The 19,651-nt window shown below is 51.0% G+C and overlaps 1 protein-coding gene across 1 annotated transcript in view; it reads right to left on the minus strand.

Moving 5' to 3' along the window:
* Positions 1-1,553: 1,553 nt before the first annotated feature.
* The window catches only part of CSTPP1 (centriolar satellite-associated tubulin polyglutamylase complex regulator 1), a gene marked incomplete at both ends in the record, with an annotated part of 155,478 nt that continues 137,380 nt past the window's right edge, over positions 1,554-19,651 (minus strand). Inside the window, 6 exon segments of the mRNA XM_084245469.1 lie at positions 1,554-1,728; positions 1,984-2,047; positions 4,194-4,303; positions 4,911-5,106; positions 7,936-8,021; positions 19,172-19,256. Of these exon segments, the coding sequence (XP_084101595.1) occupies positions 1,554-1,728; positions 1,984-2,047; positions 4,194-4,303; positions 4,911-5,106; positions 7,936-8,021; positions 19,172-19,256 (716 nt within the window).

A 19,651-nucleotide genomic window follows, 5' to 3' on the forward strand; every position in this document is an offset into this window, starting at 1 on the left:
AGCAGGCTTGACTGGGGTGTGATTCTTGGTGGAGTTTCAAAATAATTAAATTTTAGACTTTGGAACCTTTTTATAGCCAGGAAGAGAGGATGTGTGTATAAACCCCTGGCGTGGCCTTCTCTTTCCCCTGTAGGGGCTCTGGGACATTTCTGTGCCCCCTTACAGGGGTGAATGATTAGGAGGCATGGGAGGGGGAGCCATGGGGCACCAAGAGATTTCTGAAGTGTGGGTCTGGGGTGTTCATAGCCAGGTCTCTGTGCCCCACACCAGGCTGGTGCTTGGTAATCTGCAAGAAAGCCAGCTTCCCAGGTGATTCCGATGCATAGTGACATTTCCCAGCTGCTCAACCCGCTGGAGGCTGGAGATGCTTGTGGACCTGGAGCTTCGGTAGCATCGGAACTCTCAGGCCTGGCATCCACAGGATATTTGAAATCATTGGTAATTCTCCAGGGGACTTGGTCTGGGCAGGGATGAACCCAGGAAAGCATGTGCCCAGAGTTGGTGGCACAGTCCACTGCTTCAGAGAAGCAGCATGCCCTGCTTGGGTCCGAGTAGGTTTTACTTCTGGAGGATCCCTGCTCAATTCAAGGAAGCTGAAGAACCCCATCACGTTTCTCCAGTCTGCTGGGGGCTTCACAGGTCTCTCACGTACAGCTGCAGCCCCACTAGCCCTGCCCTGAGCAGGTACTTGGCCAGTGTTTAATGATACTGGCTAGGCGGCTTTGCAGAGCTTGCCCGTTGGCCAGGGTCTTTAAAGTTATGGGAGCCTGGCCTTGAACGCTCTGAGCTTGTTCCTGAAGGTCCATTCCAGCCGTGCACACGTTTACTTTGAAAGGCTCCTGTCATGTGCAGGAGGCAAACCCCTCATCTGAGGCTGGTCTCCAGGCTGAGTGCTCCTCTGGCCCCCACCTCCCAATTCTGCCAGAAAAACTAAGACCCAAAACCCAAACTCGCCCCCTCTCCATTCTAGTGGCTTTAGACTCACCGCTTACCAGACACAGGGACTTTATTCATTGCACATGTTTGACTATAAGACACAGGAGACTTGAAGCAGTTTGTGAAAGTGGATTTGTCATTTTCCCCACCCATCTCCATCTTATGGCCAGTGGCTACTCCTCCAGCAGGCAGCCACCATGGTTATGTGGTCCCAGTACCTGGATCACAGGTGTCGCCCTTGACCGTGCAAGGCCCTGCATGGCTATTCACGGTGTTGCCCTCCTTGGAGTTGCTGTGGAGATGAACCTTGGGTGGGGGCTGTCAGCTAAAGGCCACAGTCACCTTCCCAGTACCCTCAGCAAGGCTTCTGCTGTCAGTGTGGAGCCTGACTAATGTGCAGAGACTGACAGGGCCAGGGAGAGCAGGCTGTTAACTTTCTAGGGACGCTGCTGGCTGATCCGAACCTCTTTGGCAGGTCTTTGGGTTGGGGCTGTTATTCGGTCTTTTCACCAGCAGAGGGCAGCATGGCAAGGCGCAGTAGATGAGGTTGGGTGGGAGTCCCAAGGGCCTGGTGGGGTCAGGGAACTGGGTGATGTAGGTGGGATCCTTCAGACTCCTCAAGTCTCGGACTCATCTGTCTCTTCAGTGGAACCATCGCTCTCTGCATCCACTTTGCGGGCGTAATGGAGGGGTCTCCAGGGGGAGCCAACCCGGGGAGGAGTCCGGGAAGGCAGGCAGCTGGCCTCTGGCGTGGCAGTGACCGTATTCACCAGGCTCGGGACCTGGGCCAGCCTGAAGGAGGGAAGAAGCCCAGGGGACAGCGAGATGCCTCCTTTCTGAGATTAGGGTCGTCACACTCCCCTCTTGAACTTGGGTGAAACCATGGGCTGTTTTCAAAATGAGGGTCCCTCAGGGCTCTACACGCCCCCAAACCCTTCCCTAGCTGGTGAGGGGTGTATAGGCACTGTGACCCAGGATGGGGCACAGCCAGGTCCGATTGAGGTCTGGCACCCACCAGGGGGCAGCCTCTTCCCATCTGACACTTACAGTCGTTCCAGCTCCTCATCCATGGCTGGGTCGTGCATCAGATCCCCTTTGTCAGGCAAAGCTCCTAGGAGGTAAGTGGGGGGCACAGAACTTAATCGGAGGGTCCCCCAGTCAGGAGCCTGTCAGCCAGCCCACTCCCAGCAGAGGCCTCCATGGCTCTCCCCTCCAAATCTGCCTATTCTGCTTGTCCCGGGAGGGCTGCTTGGAGAGACCTGCGAAGGAGCTTTAGAGTTAGGAGCACTGCCATGTGAGGAGCATGCCAGTACAACTGGATACATTTTAGGAATCCTGCTGCCTACCTTCCCCGACTGGGGGTGACCACAGCTAAGAAGACATCCCCAATCTCAGGGTCACCGCACAAATAGGTGAGCCCCTTCCATGACTTGGATGGTGTGAGCTGGTGGGTGCTGGGGGTTTAGTCCTTCCTTGAGGCCCTAGAAACTGGGCCAACAGGGAGCCAGAGACACGGGATATAGCCCAGGTTAACATCAAAGACCGGAAATAGGCTGGTTTTGTCCCTCCAAATTGGGTTGACCTCCACCTTGGAGAGACGATAGTCAAAAACGCTACCTCAGCTCCTTCAGGGAGGGCCCTAGAGGCTAGAAGAGAAGGTTGGGTGAAGATCAGACCAAAGTCTGGCATGGTCACAAGCCATCAGGAGGCTTGTATGCTTTGCCACAAATCGACTTGGGCCTCAGGCAAACCCCATCTCTGAGCTGGCTTCCTTACCTCTGAAATACTGGAAGCTAGTTCTTGGGGGTGGGAGGGTGGGTGGGAGCAGGACCTCAGATGGGTCCAGAGTGGCTAACATGGAAGGGAAGGTAAATTGACATTTGCAGGTAGACTCTCACCAGCAAACTGTCAAGGAAAATTGCTCACTGGTGGTTAGAGCCTAGATTTGGCAGGTAACACGGCAGTCTCTAGAAAGCCTCCATCTTAAAGTTACCCATCACCTCTGGCTCAATTCCTGCCTCATCCAATGTGTTTTCAGGTGATGCCTCCAGGCCCTTGCTGCTCCATGTTAGTGGTTTTCAAACTGTCCCATGGAACCCCCTCACAGGAGGACCAAGGGGACAGGACAGCCCTTCTCTAGCCCTGGCTTCCGCCAGGGTGCCAGTCTCCAGATCACTCCTTCTTAGGCTGGGACACAGACTCCATCCTGCGCCAGTGCTGGGCCAAAGCAGCGGGCTGGGTGACTGTCCCTTTAAGAACCCGGCGAGCGCTGAGGGGTGAGGTGGGTCAGGCTGTGACTAGAGGCCGGGAATTTTCCTTCAAGATGCTGTGGTGGCAGAAGGGAAAGGAGGGGCCGGTTACCTAGGGGTGTGAAGGAAAACAGCCCGCCTGCCCCTCCCTCCCTCTCCACTTCTGACTCCTTTCTTTCTACTCCTTGTCCTGATGTTGAACTTGGCTCCCAACCTCAGTTGGGGGCTCCCAGCCCTGCGCGTGCCTCCAGCATCGACTCAGGGGGCATCCTGCCTGAAAGGCTCAGTCAGTCCTGCTGGGGTCCCGCCTGTGTGCCCCAGAGCACACCCCGTGCTTGGCTCACTGCGACTGGCATTCATGGAGACTACCCCTGTGCCGTGCCTCCAGCTGGCCAAAGGGAGGGGCGTGCTGTATCTCCTTGAGACTAGGGAACCTGGGCCCCCGAGCACACCTGGATACTGCTTGAGAAAGATAAGAACCGCTCACACTCCAGAAGGACAGTGGCTTTTCCCGGGGGGAGGGGGCGTTGGAGGAAGCCAACCTGCTAGACTACAGGAGGGTGAAGAGGGCGGGAGAAACTGGGCCAGTGCAAGCCACCCTCTTTTTTTTTCTTCCTCCCTCTGATTAATCAGATTTTTTTTCTAGCTGGGAAAAAAAGACCTCCCCAGACACACCTTTTCCTTGTTTACCAATGGGACTCAGGGTTCTTTGACATATAATCTCCAGAGCCCTTGAGGAGCCCTGTCTCTGCCCAGCCTGCAGGCCACTCCCCGTGGCAGAAGAGGAGACTCCCAGGGAGAGGCCGCTGGGCCCTGGGGCGGGGCCTCGGGCAGGTGGCTGCCCCCGTAGGAGGGAGGCTGGCGGCTCAAGAGGCACAGTCTTCTGTGCATTTCGGCTCCCAAGGACCTAGTGGTCCGGCCCTGATGATGCCCCCTCCCTGGGGGCCCTGTTTGCCAACAGAGGCCAGTTTCTACTTGGCTCTGTGGCCGTGGGGGAGGCCGGCTTACCTAGGGCTTGGTTGATTCCGTGATGCTTTGAGAGAGCCACAAGGAATCCATAGAAGGTGAGTCTCTGAACGTTGCTGAGGACCTCTTTGACGAGTGCTGGAGGTGGGCAGCTGGAGGAGAGTGCAGATGCCGCATTCAAAGACTAGCAGGCCTGAGCGCCATTTTCCATCCCTACCTCCAGGTTTATGAGACTGCCCAGAGCCAGAGGAGGGACCTGTCGGCGCGGGGGCCCTGAGACCTGGGGTAGTATGGCAGATCTCCAGGAGCCAGGCCTGACTGTAGACTGGTTAACTGGTGCTTTCCCAGCGGGGAGTGGGAGGAAGGTATGGGACATGGCAACTAGTGACAGCCTCTTCTTGGAGGAACCCAAGACTGGCAGCTCTGTCCCTAACAGGACTTGTGCCCCACAGGATAGCTTAACCTTCCCTTCTGTAGGGCAAATCCTCTGTACAGAAAATTTATTTCCTTCTCTCTAGAAAGTCAAGGCCAGTCTACCTGCTGACAAGCTGGTCCACCTACAGCTGGCCTCAAGTGAAAACAATCCTCCCTGGGAAAGGCACCTGGGAACTTTTTAGTCAATGACCTGGTCTGGGGGCAAATGGTTCTGATCTTATTTACACTATGACCTTCCCAGCCAGGACATCCTGCTAGCCCTGTCTCAGAGCCAGCAGCCCACAGTCCCTGGGTTGAGGGGGGGGTCTGCGTGCCATTTCTCACCTGTACTTGTGACGGTCACACAAGTTCTCCAGGCACTGGTAGAACAGCGACGCCTCCACCCCCTCCAGCGTGCTAGCCTCACTCAAGGCTGGCCGCTGGCGGTGTTGCCCACTGGATGACGTTGGCACAATCACCGTATTGGGGTTCTTGCCTGACAGCAGGTCCTGATAGATGGCGGCCACACTCTCCAGGAATTCTGAGTACCACAGTGGAGGAGCACAGGTCAGGAGGGAAGACATACATATCCCTTCCACTGGGTCCTCCCTTCTGTGTTAGTGGTTAGTGCTCAGTGCAGTGTCCTGGGAGTGGGGCCTCGACCTTGTGTGTCTCTCATCTCTCATGAGTGATGACACTAATATGTGTTTCAGTTCAAGTGTCCCCCCCTGTGGGCAGTTGTTACTCAACCAGTGAGATCCCCCAAACAACAGAGAAAGGAAAGTCTCTTCAACAAATAGTGTTGGGACAGCCAAATCATTGGATCACTCTCTCAATCCATATACAAAAATAACTTCAAAATGTAGTGAATGGATGTAAGATCTGAAGCCATAAAATACACGGGAGAAAACACAGGCCATACGCTCTGACATTGGCCTTGGAGATGTCTTTGGGGACGTGATCCCAGTGGCAAGGGAAAGGAAAGCAAAAATAAACAGTTCAGACCACATCAAATTAAAAAGTTTCTGCAGAGTGAAAGAACAGAATGAAAGCACAGCCTGCTGAACGGGAGAAGATACTGTACATCACATATCCACAGTGGGCTGACATCCAAGATTTATAAAGAACTCACACAAATCAATAACAACAAAACCAAATCCAATCAAAAGATGGGCAGAATGTCTAAATACACTTGTCCAAAGACGACATATGGATGGACAACAGGCACACACAAAAAATGCTCCTTATACTGATGATTAGTGAAATACAAATCTAAGCCACAGTGAGATACCATCTCTCACCTGTGAGAATGGCTCACATCAAAAGACTTGTAACAACAGGTGTTGGGGAGGGTGTGGAGGGAAAGGAATCCTCATACATTGTTGGTGGGAATGTAAATTGGGGCAACCATTTAGAAAACAGTTTGGAGATGTCTCAGAAACTAAAAATAGAACTACTGGTTTGATCCAGCAGTCCCGCTTCTGAAGAATAGGAAATCATTAGCTGAAGAGCTATATGCGCCCCTATGTTTACTGTAGCACCACTCATGGTAGTAAAACATGGGAACAACCTAAGTGCCCACTGAAAGATGACTGGATAAAGAAGATAGGGTACAGAAACTCAATGGAATACTGCTCAGCTAAAAAACATGAAGTTTTGCCATTTGCAGGAAAATGGAATGTGAGACGGTTATGCTAAGTGAAGTCAGAAGAGAGACAAATACTGGAGGACCTCACCTAATTTGAGAGATAAGAAAACAAATGAAGAAGAAAATAGTAGACTGACCAGTGGATTTTGATAACAGAACTGAAGCAACCAGAAGGGGTGAGGGAAAGGGTGTAAAAAAAGAGCAAATTTGTACTTGCTCCACGCTGGTAAGCCCCATCCATGAGGCCACATGCCTGCCCGACTCAAGAAAGCATGTTAGGGTACCAGTGTGGAAGAGAAAGCACACAAGACTGTAGCTTATTAAACATCTGAAATGGTTTTCAACTTGTAGGGCAGCCTTCGTTAGCAAGCACTGCTGACAGGGAAGTGCGGTGGTGATGTGGGGAGGCTAGGGACGCTGTTGTCATGCTCGTGAAGAGGCCCAGAGAGGCAGGGAGGGGGAAAGTTTCTCCCAAATAAGCCTGTTCCTTCTCTAGGGCACAAAAGTTTCAAGAGAAATGGGACTAGGGCCTCCCTGGTGGCGCAGCGGTTGAGTGCTGGGTTGTGAAGCTGCCCACAGCCTCTGCAGTGCCGGTTCGATCCCCGGCTGCTCCCCGGCCACCGGAGGAGGGTCCCACATGGCGCGCAGACCTCTCCTGCCGCCCGCTGCTCCCCTCAGCAGTATACTTCGTCCGTTTGCCTGTTCTGTTACCCGCTCTGGCTCTGGGGAATTCTCTCACCCTCCCGCGCTTCTGACTGTACCCAGTGCTTATATAAATAAATAAATTAATTAAAAAAAGAAAAAGAAATGGGACTAGATGCCTGGAGTTGCTAAGAGCAGGTGGTGAGCCCCCAGGCTCCAGTCCTGCCAGACCAGGCCCCAGAGCTGCCATCAAGAAAACAGAATGCAGTGCCTGAGTGAGGCCAGGGCTGGCTGGGGCCACCAGCTGGCAAGAAGGCCATGTCCAGGCTCCGGGGAAAGCCGCCTGTTTACTGGAAAGCCTGTTTGCAAAGCATTTGTTTATGACATGGTCAGGGATTTCTAAGCCCGACATTCCACTGAATGTTGCTGTGAGAGCTGTGTGCATCTGTATTTATTCATCTATTTTTATTCCACCTGACTGCAGAAGGGATTTAAGGTCACAGCTGGTGTATAGTGGGGAGCATGGTGGGAGTAATAGGACTGGTGTGTAGGTGGGAGATGTGGGCCCGTTTTTGTGTGTCGGGCCTGGGCAGAGGTCTCACCCAGTAATGCGGCAGAGCGCGGGCTCCGTTCAAGTCTGGGCTCCAGCACTAAGTAGCCGTGTGACTTCGGCGACTCACCTCTGTAAGCTTATCTCTGAGAGGCCTATCTATCTCTTTGGCTGGGGTAAGGATTAAAGCCCTAAGTGCTCAGCCTGGCAAGTGGCACGCTTTTGGTAAACAGTGAGTTTATCTTGCATTGTTACCAGGGTGTACACTGCTGTTGCTGTGGCTGACGTTATCTCTTAAACTGATTAGTTGTGCTGCAGCCCGAAGCACTATGGTGTTCTGCGTCTTGAGGAGGCCAAGGGAGTGGGCTCTGCAGATGGGATTGTGTGGCCTTGGGCAGGAGTGAGATGTCCTGTCAGTGACCCTGCTGAAGCACGCCACCAAAGGATGGGGGGGTGGGGGGAGGTCTGTGCCAGGCATGCAGATGGAGAGGGCCACAGGCAGGAGGACGTGGGGCCCAGGAGACTCTCACCTGAGTAGTAAAACTGGATCTGGAAAGCAAAAAGGAAATCTGAAAAAGACATCAAGCAGTCCATGGCGTCGTCCATGAGCACAATCCTGAGGTGGGAAGAGAGCACGAGAGAATGTGTGTAAATGTGTGAGGGAGGAAGCATGGGAGTGAGCCATTTCTGGGGCTCTACTCTCCCTTTGGGACAGCAGGACATTTGGGAGCGGGCACCTCCAAACAAGCTCGTCCAAGTCACCTCACTTCCTCTCCACCAGTTGGCTCTGCCACCAAACTGAACTGACCACACTCCCAAGAGCCGGCTCCCAGTTCCGCCTCCGTGGCACCAGCTCGTGGAGGGAGCCTGGGGAGGGGAGGCCAGGAGAGGGTGCACTTGTAATGCAGCCAAAGTTCTTTTCATAGACTTGAGCAGTAAATCCTTTCATCCTGCAGTGAGGACCGTTTAGTTCAGAATAAATACAGCTGATCAGAAAAGGCAAAAAAGAACAGCCAAGAGGTTTAAAGGGGTCTTGGCAAGTGGTACTGAGAGTGAATAAGCTACTAAGGGCCAGAGCAGCTCCAGGCACCTCCATCCTGGGGCACAGATGGCAGACGAGGGGAGAGGGCACCGAGCTGAGGGGTACTGCACCACAGAACACGCCTGCATCCTGACGCTGTGGTGCCACTGCCGCTGCTTGCTGTCCACTTGCACAGCTGACCGCTCCCTGGCCTGTCTCCTCTCTCGTCCCTCCCACTGCAAACGCACCTCACCAGAGGAAAGCCACGTGACTACTGAAGGGATGAGACCAATGCCATGCTCATGCTCTGCTGGGGTCTCACTGGAAAGAGGTCAGGGAGGGGAGGAAATTAGCACTTGCTGGGCTCCATCCAGGTGCCGGGCAGGGCGCCAAACACACCCCTGAGAGAAAGCTGGGCCCCAGTCTGTTTCTCACTGGGCCTTTCTGCCTCTATCTTTACTGTTTGTGTTTTTGATTTTTCTTGGGTAATGATTTTATTTTGCTCTGTCATGTACTTTCCTAAATCCCCCTCCACCTCCCCAGTCAAAAGCGCCACCCCTCCTCCCGCAAACTGGCAGCTGGGCCAGTTCCAGAAGAAGCCAGAGCTGCTCACTTCTGAGGAAGGGGCTTTGAGAGACTATAACGTGCATGGGGCCCTTGGAATTTTGCAAGGCAGCTGGCTTGGCTTCAGATCTCCCCCTAAAGAGGAAAGGACTCCTCTATCTAGTCTCCAGTCTTTACTTGTAATGATGATTAACAATTGAAGTAGGTACCACTTACTTAGTAGCTGGCCTCGTGGAGCTATGGACGGTCTTCAACCTCTGTAAGTACTTTTATCCCACAACAAGCTGTGAGGTAGGTCTTGTTATTAATTCCATTTTACAGCGAAGAGCTAACCCTCAGAGATGTCAGCTTGCTGAGCTCACACAGCTGGCCAGGCCGCTCCCCGGACTGTGCGCTCCCCATTGGGTCACACTGCCTCTTGGAATAAAGACAGCATACAAATGCTAACAGTTTGTTGTAACTACTGTGGCTTATTTATCTTCTTTCTCTTCACTTAATCTGAGAATCTTGACTCTTATTTATCTCTTGGGGAAGAAAAAGCTGCCTCAATGACCGGAGTTCAGCATTAAAATTCCAGCTGGGAAAAACGCAAGGCCAGAGGGTGAGAAGTAGCAACGCTGCCTATGGCCACAGGAGGGCGCCCTGGTCTCCACCAGTGGCTCGTGCCTGCGTAGGCCATGGACCGAGCCCCGGTTCTCGCAACCTGAGAATTAGTCAGGCAAAAAGAGAGAGAGGGGACAGCTCTGCTATCTGGATGGTGCGGAGAGATGAGAGGTGGAGAGATACCCAGGCTGCTGCGGGGACGTGAGCTCTGCGGGAGCGCTCGGTGAGGAAGGGCACCTCGGAGGTGTTCCCGCCCAGTCTCCATTGGGAAGGAAAGGCCTTTCCTTCCTGCCCCGCTCCTGGGACAGCAAAGAACCCAAAGGTCCTGAAGTTAATTACTCCGGAAGAGGGCCAGGCTGAGAACACCCCCAAGCAGGAAACCAAAACCTTTGAAGATGTGACTTGGCTTCTCATGTTTAGCATCAACCAGGACTCCTCTTTCCAGCAGTTACCTCCATTTACCATTAGTCATTTACTTATGTCTCAATATAATCGAAATACCATAAAATCCACCCTTTGAAGGATGCAGTGTATACTTTAGTATATTTGCAAAGCTGTGCAGCCATCACCTGTCACCATCACTGGCTAAATCCAGAAGTAGTTCTAATCCGCACTAATTGAAAGGCCCCCGAAACAGGCCCTGCCATGCCAGGGCTTGGAAGCCAGTCTCTGCAGCATCTTCTTTTCGGGGCGACAGAGAATACTGTCATCTGCAAATGGGGCGCCCTTCTTGCTCAGGACTGGCCTGCCACTTTTGCCGGGGCTGTTCTTGGTTGTGCACACCACACTCTCTCTGAAGACCGGCGGCTGTGGACCGGACAAGGGAAAACACTGCCATTAGAGGGCAGGAGATCCCGGGGTGTTGGGGGCATTCTGTGGGTGCTCTGGCTTTGGCCCTGCTCCTTGGCCGGCTGCACCTTACGCAAGTCAGGAGGGACCAGCCGGCTATGGGGGAGGCAGGCATGAGGGGGGCTTGCTTTCTGAGGGACCTGTGGCTGGATCCCAGTGTGCAAAGGACGGAGAGCATTTCTTAATTACAAGTAGCAAGACTGGCTGCCAAAAAAGCCAAATGGAGCTCAGCTTTCATTCCTGGCAACATCATTCACTCCTGGGCTTGGCCAGTGACCCAGGGGTCCAGGCATCTTGGCAACTCCCTCCTGGCCCACCCCCCATCAATCAAAGGCCAGTCCTGTCAGTCCTAACCCTGCCATTTCTCTGGGATACCTCTACATCTTTCCCCTTCCACAGCCACCATCCAATGCCCACCTCCACCTCTTCTTCTTGGACAACTGGGTGACCTGCTGGTTTCCTGCAACCAGCTTGCCTCCTTCTAGTTGAGTGACTGTGGTCAGGATGATTCTTTAATGCAAATCTGACCATTTTACAACTCGGTTTAAAGCCCTTCACAGCCTTTTACTGCCAGGACCCCTGACTTTTATCCTGGCTTATAGGTCCACATGATCTATATCTCCCCTACAGGCCGCAGCCTCCATCCTCTGCCAGCCACAACGACCTTCAGCGCTTCCCAGTTGCAGCCCACATAGCATCTCTTTGGGAAGCCTGCCTTCCCTGCCCCAGACACCCACAGTGGCACCCAAGTTCTCTTCTACCTCCCACACCAGTTTTGCCAGTCTTTGCCCCAGTGGCCTAAGATCCACCAGGTGATACCTCTGTCTCTGAGTGCTGCTTGACTCCAGGGTCCAACATGGGGCAGGGCACATGGTAGGCCCTCAGGAAATGTTGGCTGAATTAAGGAAAGTATAAGCAAATGAAAAAGAGGGGCCACAGGACCCTCTTCTTGTTCCCTGGGAAGGTGACATCTGAAAAGGATATTCAGCCTGCACTGTGCATTTAAGAGGAATGACCTAGAATTTTGGGATAGCCGTGAGGGTGGCGGGCAGTCTGCAAACCAGGACAGCAGAAGGGTGTGTTCTCCTGGAGTTCAGAGAAAGCTGAGACCCGACTCTGGAAGGACTGCCTCTGCAGGAGATGTCACAGGGATCTAGAGGTTGGCACTAGAAGATTTCTTCAAGCTGCCCCGCTCTGGATTGTGGCTGCCGTGAGGGAGTGAGCTGCTTGTTGCTAGAGACATTTAAGCTGAAGCCTGAAGGTTCACACGTCCCCAAACTATGATGATAGTTCCTTCCAGCTCTGACAGAGTATTGTCCGAGGGGGGACAGTGCCAATAGCTTCTCCTGTGAGTGCTGGCTCTGTTAGGGAAAACGTTCGGAGAACTGTGGCTGCAGGAAAGTCTGACAGACTGAGAAAGGTACCTTCAGAGACAGCCTGCTGCACCGTCCATCTCCACACTCTCCACACTCACGCCCTGACCCAGGAACGTTCTGGTGTCTGGCACTGGAATCTTGGCAGAACAGTAGGGGAAGACAGGCAGGAGGCTACAGGCCTGTCTTTGCCTTAAATGACAGAGACAAGCCCTGGTTTAGGTCCTACAGGCCAAGGGCAGCTCCTTCAGCCTGAACTCAAACCAGGCTCCTCCGACCGCCCCCTCCACCCTCCAGCCCTGAGGGCTCAGGAAGGACTCTCCCGGAGACAGGTCATCCACATGTACTGTTTTCCAGTTGTGGCAGTTGGCTCAACAGCCCTTCCTGCCAGAGGCCTTCTAACATGCCAGCTGCTCTGACACCTGGGCGGCCCTTGCTTTGAAGTGGCACCAAAAGGGAGCTGCTGCCAAGCAGAGTCCGTACAAATCTACTGGATCACCGAGGGATCCTTGCAGGCCAGGCCTGGGGCTGGAGACAGGGGCTCTGGAGGAATGAAGGCAGGGCAGTTCAGGCTGCCTCTGAACAGAACCACATGAAGGGTGGAGTCCAGGGTAGGCACTGGAATGGCGAAAGAGTCCTTGGCAGGAGCCAGGCTAATCCCGAGGGGCCTGGCCGTTCTCTCTCTTTCCCTTGCTGACTTCCAACAGCTGGACGGGCTGGCTGGGAGTTCTGTGGGTGCCAAGGAAGCAAGCACTTCCAGCCTGTACCTACTGACTTGTCAACTTCTCTTCACCCTGGGGGTCAGTGTCCCTGGCCTGTGGCTCCAGCTGCGCCCATGAGCCAGCATTTCTGGGTTAGCAGCCATGGGATTGCCTCCCAGTGCCACCCCTGCCTGACCAAGTTACCTTTTCTCTCTGAACTCCTGTTTCCTCATCTGTAAGGAGGGAACCCTGGCCAGGCCTGGTTCACAGGGTCCTCATGAGGAGCGACTATGACACTGTCCTAGGCACCCAGGAAAAGTGCTCATTACCACCAGAAAGTGTGTACTCTCTGGTTTGAGGTGCTGGAAGAGCTCAAAATAGCAAATTAAAATGTAACTCAGGATGTCAGTGGTGCCAACACCCTCCCTAGCAGAGGCGCTGGGGCGGAAGCTTGCTCTCTCGTTTTCAGTTCACTTTTTGGAGGAAGCCAGCCCTCAGCCAGGGCCTGAAAGAAAAGCCAGCTTCCATGACTGCGCTGCTTTGGGAGATCCTGTGACCAGTGGCCTTTGAGGGTGCAGCTGAGGCAGTTCCCCGAGTCTGCAGACTGTTTTCATGTTGGGTTCCTGAGATGCCTGTCCGGTTCACCCCTCTTCTGGATGGTGTTTGAGGCACCTGTACAAGCTACCATAAATGTGGGGGCCCTCAGCATGGAAGGTCCAAGCCAGTACCATCCCTTTGCTCCCGCCTACACCTCAGTGTACCCCAAGCCCCACCTGCTGGCACTAAACCTCTGTCTTATTTTTTTTTTCTCATATTAATCCTGTGAGGTAGTAAGCTCAACTTTGCTGAGAGCACAGAAGTTCTGAGAGGTTCAGTTCAGAAACTTGACCAAGGTTACAAGCTAGAAAGAAAGAGCTGTAGTTTAAACGTAAACTCTCTGACCCTCTGCTTCACTTCCTGACCAATATTCACATTATCAGGTTTTAAAGTTTTTGCCAATCAGACTATGAAGTGGTATGACATTTTAATTTCATTAATCACCCCCCTCATTTCTAGTGAGTTTGGGTCTGAAAATAGGCCCCCATGTCTATTAGCTATTAGGATTTTTCTCTTTGGTATATTGTTTGTTCATATTTTTGGACTGTTTTTCTGTTGAGGATCTTCATCTTTTTTTAAATTGATCTGTAGAAGTTCTTTATAGAGTCTCAAGACGAATCTGTTGTGAAGTGGTATACATAACAGTGTCCTCTTCCAGTCTCCCGCTGTCCTTCAGCTTTGCTTATGGTGACTTCTGTTGAATAGAACACTTTCATTCTTAATACCCTGGTGGCCTGGTGGGTTGGGATTTAGCGTGTTCACTATTGCAGCCAGGGTTTGTTGCCATCGGGGAATTCTTGCTTTCGAGCTGATCATTCTTTTTCTTAGAATGTAAGCTCCATGAGGGCAAGCGTTTTTTAAAAATGTATTCTTGCTTTCAAAACCTCTACTGAGGCGGGCCTCCCCTGGTGGTGCAGGCGGTTGAGCGCAGCACTGTGAAGCTGTCCGCAGCCTCTGCAGCACCAGTTCGACCCTGGCCGGCCAGCAAGGGTCCCACATGGCGAGGCAGACCTCTCCTGTCTCACCCACTGCTCTCATTAGCAGTATATTTCGTCAGTCTGCCTGGTCTGTTCCCCACTCTGTCTCTGGTGAATCCTTTCACCCTCCCGCGCATCTGGCCTGTACCCCGATTCTTGTATAAATAAATAAATCTTAAAAAAAAAAAACTTCTACTGAGGTAACATTGTTTTATAACGTTTGATGGGTTTCTGGAGTACCTCATGATAATTTGACACCTACGCAGACTACAGTATGATCCCCGAGGACTTTGTTTTGTTCACTTCTCTGTCCTGAGCTCCTGGAAGAAGGCCTGGTGTACCACAGGCTTTTGATGAACACTGAATGACTGAGTCAATGAATGTGATTTTGTTTGCAGTCAAGTTTATCAATCTTGTCCATTGGGGTTGGGCCTTTTAATCTTGTTTAAGAATTCTTTCACAACCCGATAGTCCTAAAACTATTTCCTTTATTCTTCTGTAAGGGTATAATAGTTTTGCATTTCACACTGAGGTCTGTAAGCTCTGCGAAGTTGACTTCTGAATATGGTATGAAATAGGGATCTAATTTTATTTTATCCCATGTGGAAATACAATTGCCTCACGTCTACTTATTGAATCATCCCTTTCCCTACTGCTCTGCAATACTACCTTTCTTAATGTCAAATTTTTATAAATGTATGTATCTGTTCTGCCCTGCTTCCTATCCACCCCTTGTCTATCCTTACTATCTAGATTATGATGGCCTTATATTATCAGTGATGCTATCGGTGATGGCTGATAGGGCAAGTTCATCTCTTACTAATCCTTCAGGTCTCAGTTTCAACATCTCTTCCTCAGGGAGAAACCTTTCATGATTTCCCAGGTTAGGGTGGGTCTCCTGTTTCTATGTTCCCAGCAACTTAGCACTTCATTTACTTAACATCTGCTGCTCTGTGTGTCTGTAAGTCCCTCATGGGTTGGGACATCCATCCAGCTCACTCTCACTGCCCCTGTACGAGCACAGCGATTAGCCTACAGTCAGGATGCTGTCACTACTTGGTGAGCACAAGAGTGGGGAAGGAAAGGATAGTGGTTTTGGGGAAAGGCCTTTTGGGGAAACAATGATACTGCCAATTGGCAAGGCAGCTCTGCGGAGGGCAGTGATGCAGAAAGACATTGCAGGGTAGAGGCATAAAAAAAAAAAAAAAGACACCACGAAAGCATGAAGCTATACCCTCTGCTCACGGCATGAGGTCTGGCAGATAGTAGATGCTTGGTAAACATTTGAAAAATGAATGTAGGAATGAAACCTCATTCCCATTCACTAATTCTAAGTTTTAAAAAACAGTAAACATTTTCTGAGGACTATGTGACAGGTATTTTACATATACTGTCTCAATAAATATTATAAACATTGTAATAAATAAATTTTATAATATATAATACAACATATTAGAATAGAATATAACTTGTAATAAATATTATAAACAATAAATATTAAAAACAACTCGATGAGGTGGGTGCTATTATTTCCACTTTATAGATAAAGAAATCGAGGCTCTGAGAAGTTACTCAAGGACACAGCCAGTCAGTGAAGGGATTGGATGTGAACCCAGAGCTGTCTAGCTTCTGCACTGAGCGAGTCTTTCCCCAATCAGGAAGGGCCTTTGTGACACAGGGAACAGCTATGATTCTTCAGCAAGGGTGAATTGTTAGGTCTGAAAACTAGATTCCTTAGGGGTTTATATGCTTTTGGAGCTCTGGAGGTATTCAGAACAGAATCACGATAAAAAAAAGCTTTTCCTTTTCAATTTATGTAACAAGGGGAACTGGCCTTTGGAGAGGGGGAAGTGAATTAAATAGAGCTTCAGACAACGAGAGAGAAGGAAAAAGAATTTCTTTTAATCTAATCAAGGCTAACATGTCAGAATGAGACTGGCCCACATGCTCTGAATGAACAGTTCTCAAACTGTGGTCCCAGATCACCACTTGGGAACTTTCTAGAAGTAAGAATTTTTGAGTCCCACCTAAGGCCTACTGAACTCTGGGGATGGGACTGGGCCTGGGCCATCCGGTTTAATAAGCCCTGCAGGTGACTCGGCTGCACACTCATGGCCAAGAACCACTGCTTTAAATCTTCTCCTTGGGAGCAGTGCTTCCCGCTCGTGTCCCTTGAGCCCTGAATGGGCTACAGGTGCGAATGCTCCCTTGGCCCAGCTGGGAGCAAGCCAGAGCCTGCAGACTCGTCACAGGCAGCTTTCTCTTTACTTTTTGTTATATATTGTTTTCTGAATGCTCTGAAGTGAAAAAAGGCAAAAAAGCACTGCCTTTGGGAATCCAGAAACTTCTCATTTATTTAAAAAATCTGGCAATAATACTAATGCCAATGCTATTATTTTAATAATGAAAAGTATTATTTTTTGAATGTCTTCAATGTGCAGGTAAGCAATTTACATTTTTTTTTTGTTGAAGCCTTACAGCCATCTTACGAGTTAGTTACTATTAGTATCTGCATTTTACAGATATGGAAATAGCGCTTAGGGAAGAAAGATTCTCAAGATCATTCAATTAGGGTACAAGTGGCATCCGGTCTTTCTAATGCTAGGGTGTCTCCGCTCTACAGGTCAAGATTAAAACTACTCTAACACTGAAAGTTTACTCTGCGATAGTCTTTATTTTAAGCACATTACATACTTACCCAATTATTAGGACTATCATTATTCCCATTTTACGAATGAGGAAACTGAAGCTTGAAGATATTAAATAACTTTCCCAAGGGAGCAAGCTGGTAAATTATGGAAGCAGGGTTTGAACTCAAGAAGTCTGGCTCTAACTGCATGCTCTGAACCATCAGGAAAGCCCCCAGTCCATGGAGGACGGAGGACAGAGGTGGAGGATGAGACTGGAGCAGGGATGCTGTGGTGATCATTTAGGGCTAAACTGATTTGAGGATTCCCACTGCGGCAGGAATGCGGGGTGCGAGTAGGGGGTGCTCTGCTGGGCGCTGTCCCGGGTCTGTTTCCTTTTTCTTTTCCTGTGTCTCCAGCTCACACCTGCTGCCCCGGGCCCCAGCCATGGTGCTCGCAGCCCACAAGTCAGGCGCATGTGGAGATGTGGTGCCCCGCAACAGGCTCTGCTGTACAGCTGCCTGCGGATTACATTCTTTTATGCACGCATCATCGCAGGCTGGAGCCTCCTTCTGTGGCCTGTCCTCAGACCTCAGAGCTCTGACTGGAGTCAGCCCAGCGGAGAGCCGGGGAGAGGGCAGTGCCTCTTCTAGCAGCAGTGACTGCGCTGGAGGCCTCAGCAGCCCTGTTTGTGATTCTGGTTAGAAGCCTGGGCCTGAGTGTGGGGCAGATGGGATCCTAAACTCCAGGACGAAGTGAGAATGGCTTAAACAAGCAGAGTGCACTTCTGGGGTGGAGAGTTGTATATGGATATAGTTTTCCCACGTCCACACCAGCTGGAGCAGAGTGGAGAAGAGTGGTACTGGGAGGGGGAGCTGGCACAACAGGCTGATGCTCACACACACAGAGAAAATACTCCTCCTGAGTTCGGAATTCTGCTCTCATTTTATAGCCAGTATCTCGAGGATGACCTAGGCCCTTCCACAGTTTACCCTCACATGGCTATTGACATGACTGGCCGCACAACTTTCTGCTCATCAAACGGAAAGGTCTGAAGTTTCTATCACACAGTAGCCTCTAGGCGAGAAGGGGCAAGCTTCTGGCCACAGCTAGGGGAATACCATTCCAGAAGCCCCCTATTATTAATCATTGTAGGAATCTGCTCTAATCTTGCAGTGCTTACCCAGGTGAGATGGTCTAGCAGGGTCTGGGAGATGGCCAAAACCATGGCTGCTGGGTGTTGAAAATCGTACAGAAGGCGCACTCTCATACACTCGCACCTACCTTTCAAGGAAGGGGGCAGAGAACAAGGTGACATCACAAAGTGGTGGCAGATTTTTGCTCTATTTCCACTTGCCACCTTAGCTCAGGTTTTTTTTTTTTTTTTAAAGATTTATTTATTTATACAAGCACTGGGTACAGTCAGAAACACAGGAGGGTGAGAGAATTCACCAGAGCCAGAACGGGGAACAGAACAGGCAGACTGACGAAATACACTGCTGAGGGGAGCAGCGGGCACAGCAGGAGAGGTCTGCGCGCCATGTGGGACCCTCGCCGGTGGCCAGGGATCTAACCGGTGCTGCTGAGGCTGCGGGCAACTTCGCAGCCCAGCGCTCAACCGCTGCGTCACTGGGGAGGCCCCTCAGGTTTTATTTTTTAATTTATTTATTTATGTATACAAGAGCTGGGGTACAGGCCAGAGGTGCAGGGGGTGAGAGGATTCACCAGAGACAGAGAGGGAACAGAACAGGCAGACTGACTGAAATACACTGCTGAGGGGAGCAGCGGGTGAGCCAGGAGAGATCTGCTACACCATGCGTGTTAGCTCCCTGGCTGGATTTGCTGCAGTGGCTGCGGATAGCTTCATAGTGTTGTGACTTAAACCCTTGCACCACCAGGGAGGCTCCTTAGTGAGGTTAACTAAGACATAGTCTAACTACCCCATTTGGTTAAAAAAGAGTCATGGAGAAACCCAACACAGAAATGAGGGACTTCTAACTATTCTTGCCGAGTCTTCCTGGTGCTGAACTAATCTTGAAAACCACCTTTTAGCATTAAATTGGGCTCTGTCAACTTTCTGCCTTTCCAGTCTCCAACTTCAGACCCTTCATCATGAGTTGTTGCCAAATCTTGTCCTACTTTTCTCAGAATAGCCTTTGGGGATTTTCTTCCATGGTTGTGCATGTGTGTGTGTGCACTTCTTCACTTCACTGCCCCCCCAGGTCTTTGTGCAGACCCTAAGGCTCCCCACAGAAACCACAAAGGATCATTAGGCTCCCCTTTGGAAATGCAGAAAATGAGTGTTATGTTTTGGGGCAAACTCAACCAGACCCTGCTCTAAATGCCAGCTTCCTCCCTCGTGGTTTACTGGTTTGTTGGCATATATTTTAGGGTCCCCTAAGAAGCCCAGTGGCACAGAGGGCCGAGCTGGCTTCAAGAGCCCAGTGGACGTACCTGGCTGCTTTCTGCGTCAGCTCCAGTGGGAAATCCGGGCACAGTAGCTGCAGCAAACAGTGATATTCTTTCATGGTCAGCAAATCTGCAGTGGAAAGGGAGACACACTCATCAGGTCTCGGTGTGTTGGTCCCCACTCTCTTTGTGGTCATTTTGTGGATTTAGATCTAGTCTAGGTAGAGCTGCTCTTCTAAAGAGGCTATGGGGGTCCTACCACCAACCTCCAAGGTATTTCACTGGCTTGAAAACTGGTCAGGTGAGATGAGGGAACAAGAGGGGTGCTTTTATCAACCTCCTTCATTTGGTTTTCCTTGTGTATAAGAATCTGCAAGGATGAGTCATTTCAAAGGTGGTTGAATCTGCTGAAATTCTCTGGCATGGTAACATTCACCACAGCTCACCCAAAGTCCATCCAGAGAATATCTGGAAGTAGTACTGAGGCAAACCCAGTCTTGCAATCTATGGAGAGCGATAGCAACC

The sequence above is a fragment of the Talpa europaea genome, assembly GCF_964194135.1.
Source record: "Talpa europaea genome assembly, chromosome: 1".
Taxonomy (NCBI): Eukaryota; Metazoa; Chordata; class Mammalia; order Eulipotyphla; family Talpidae; genus Talpa; species Talpa europaea.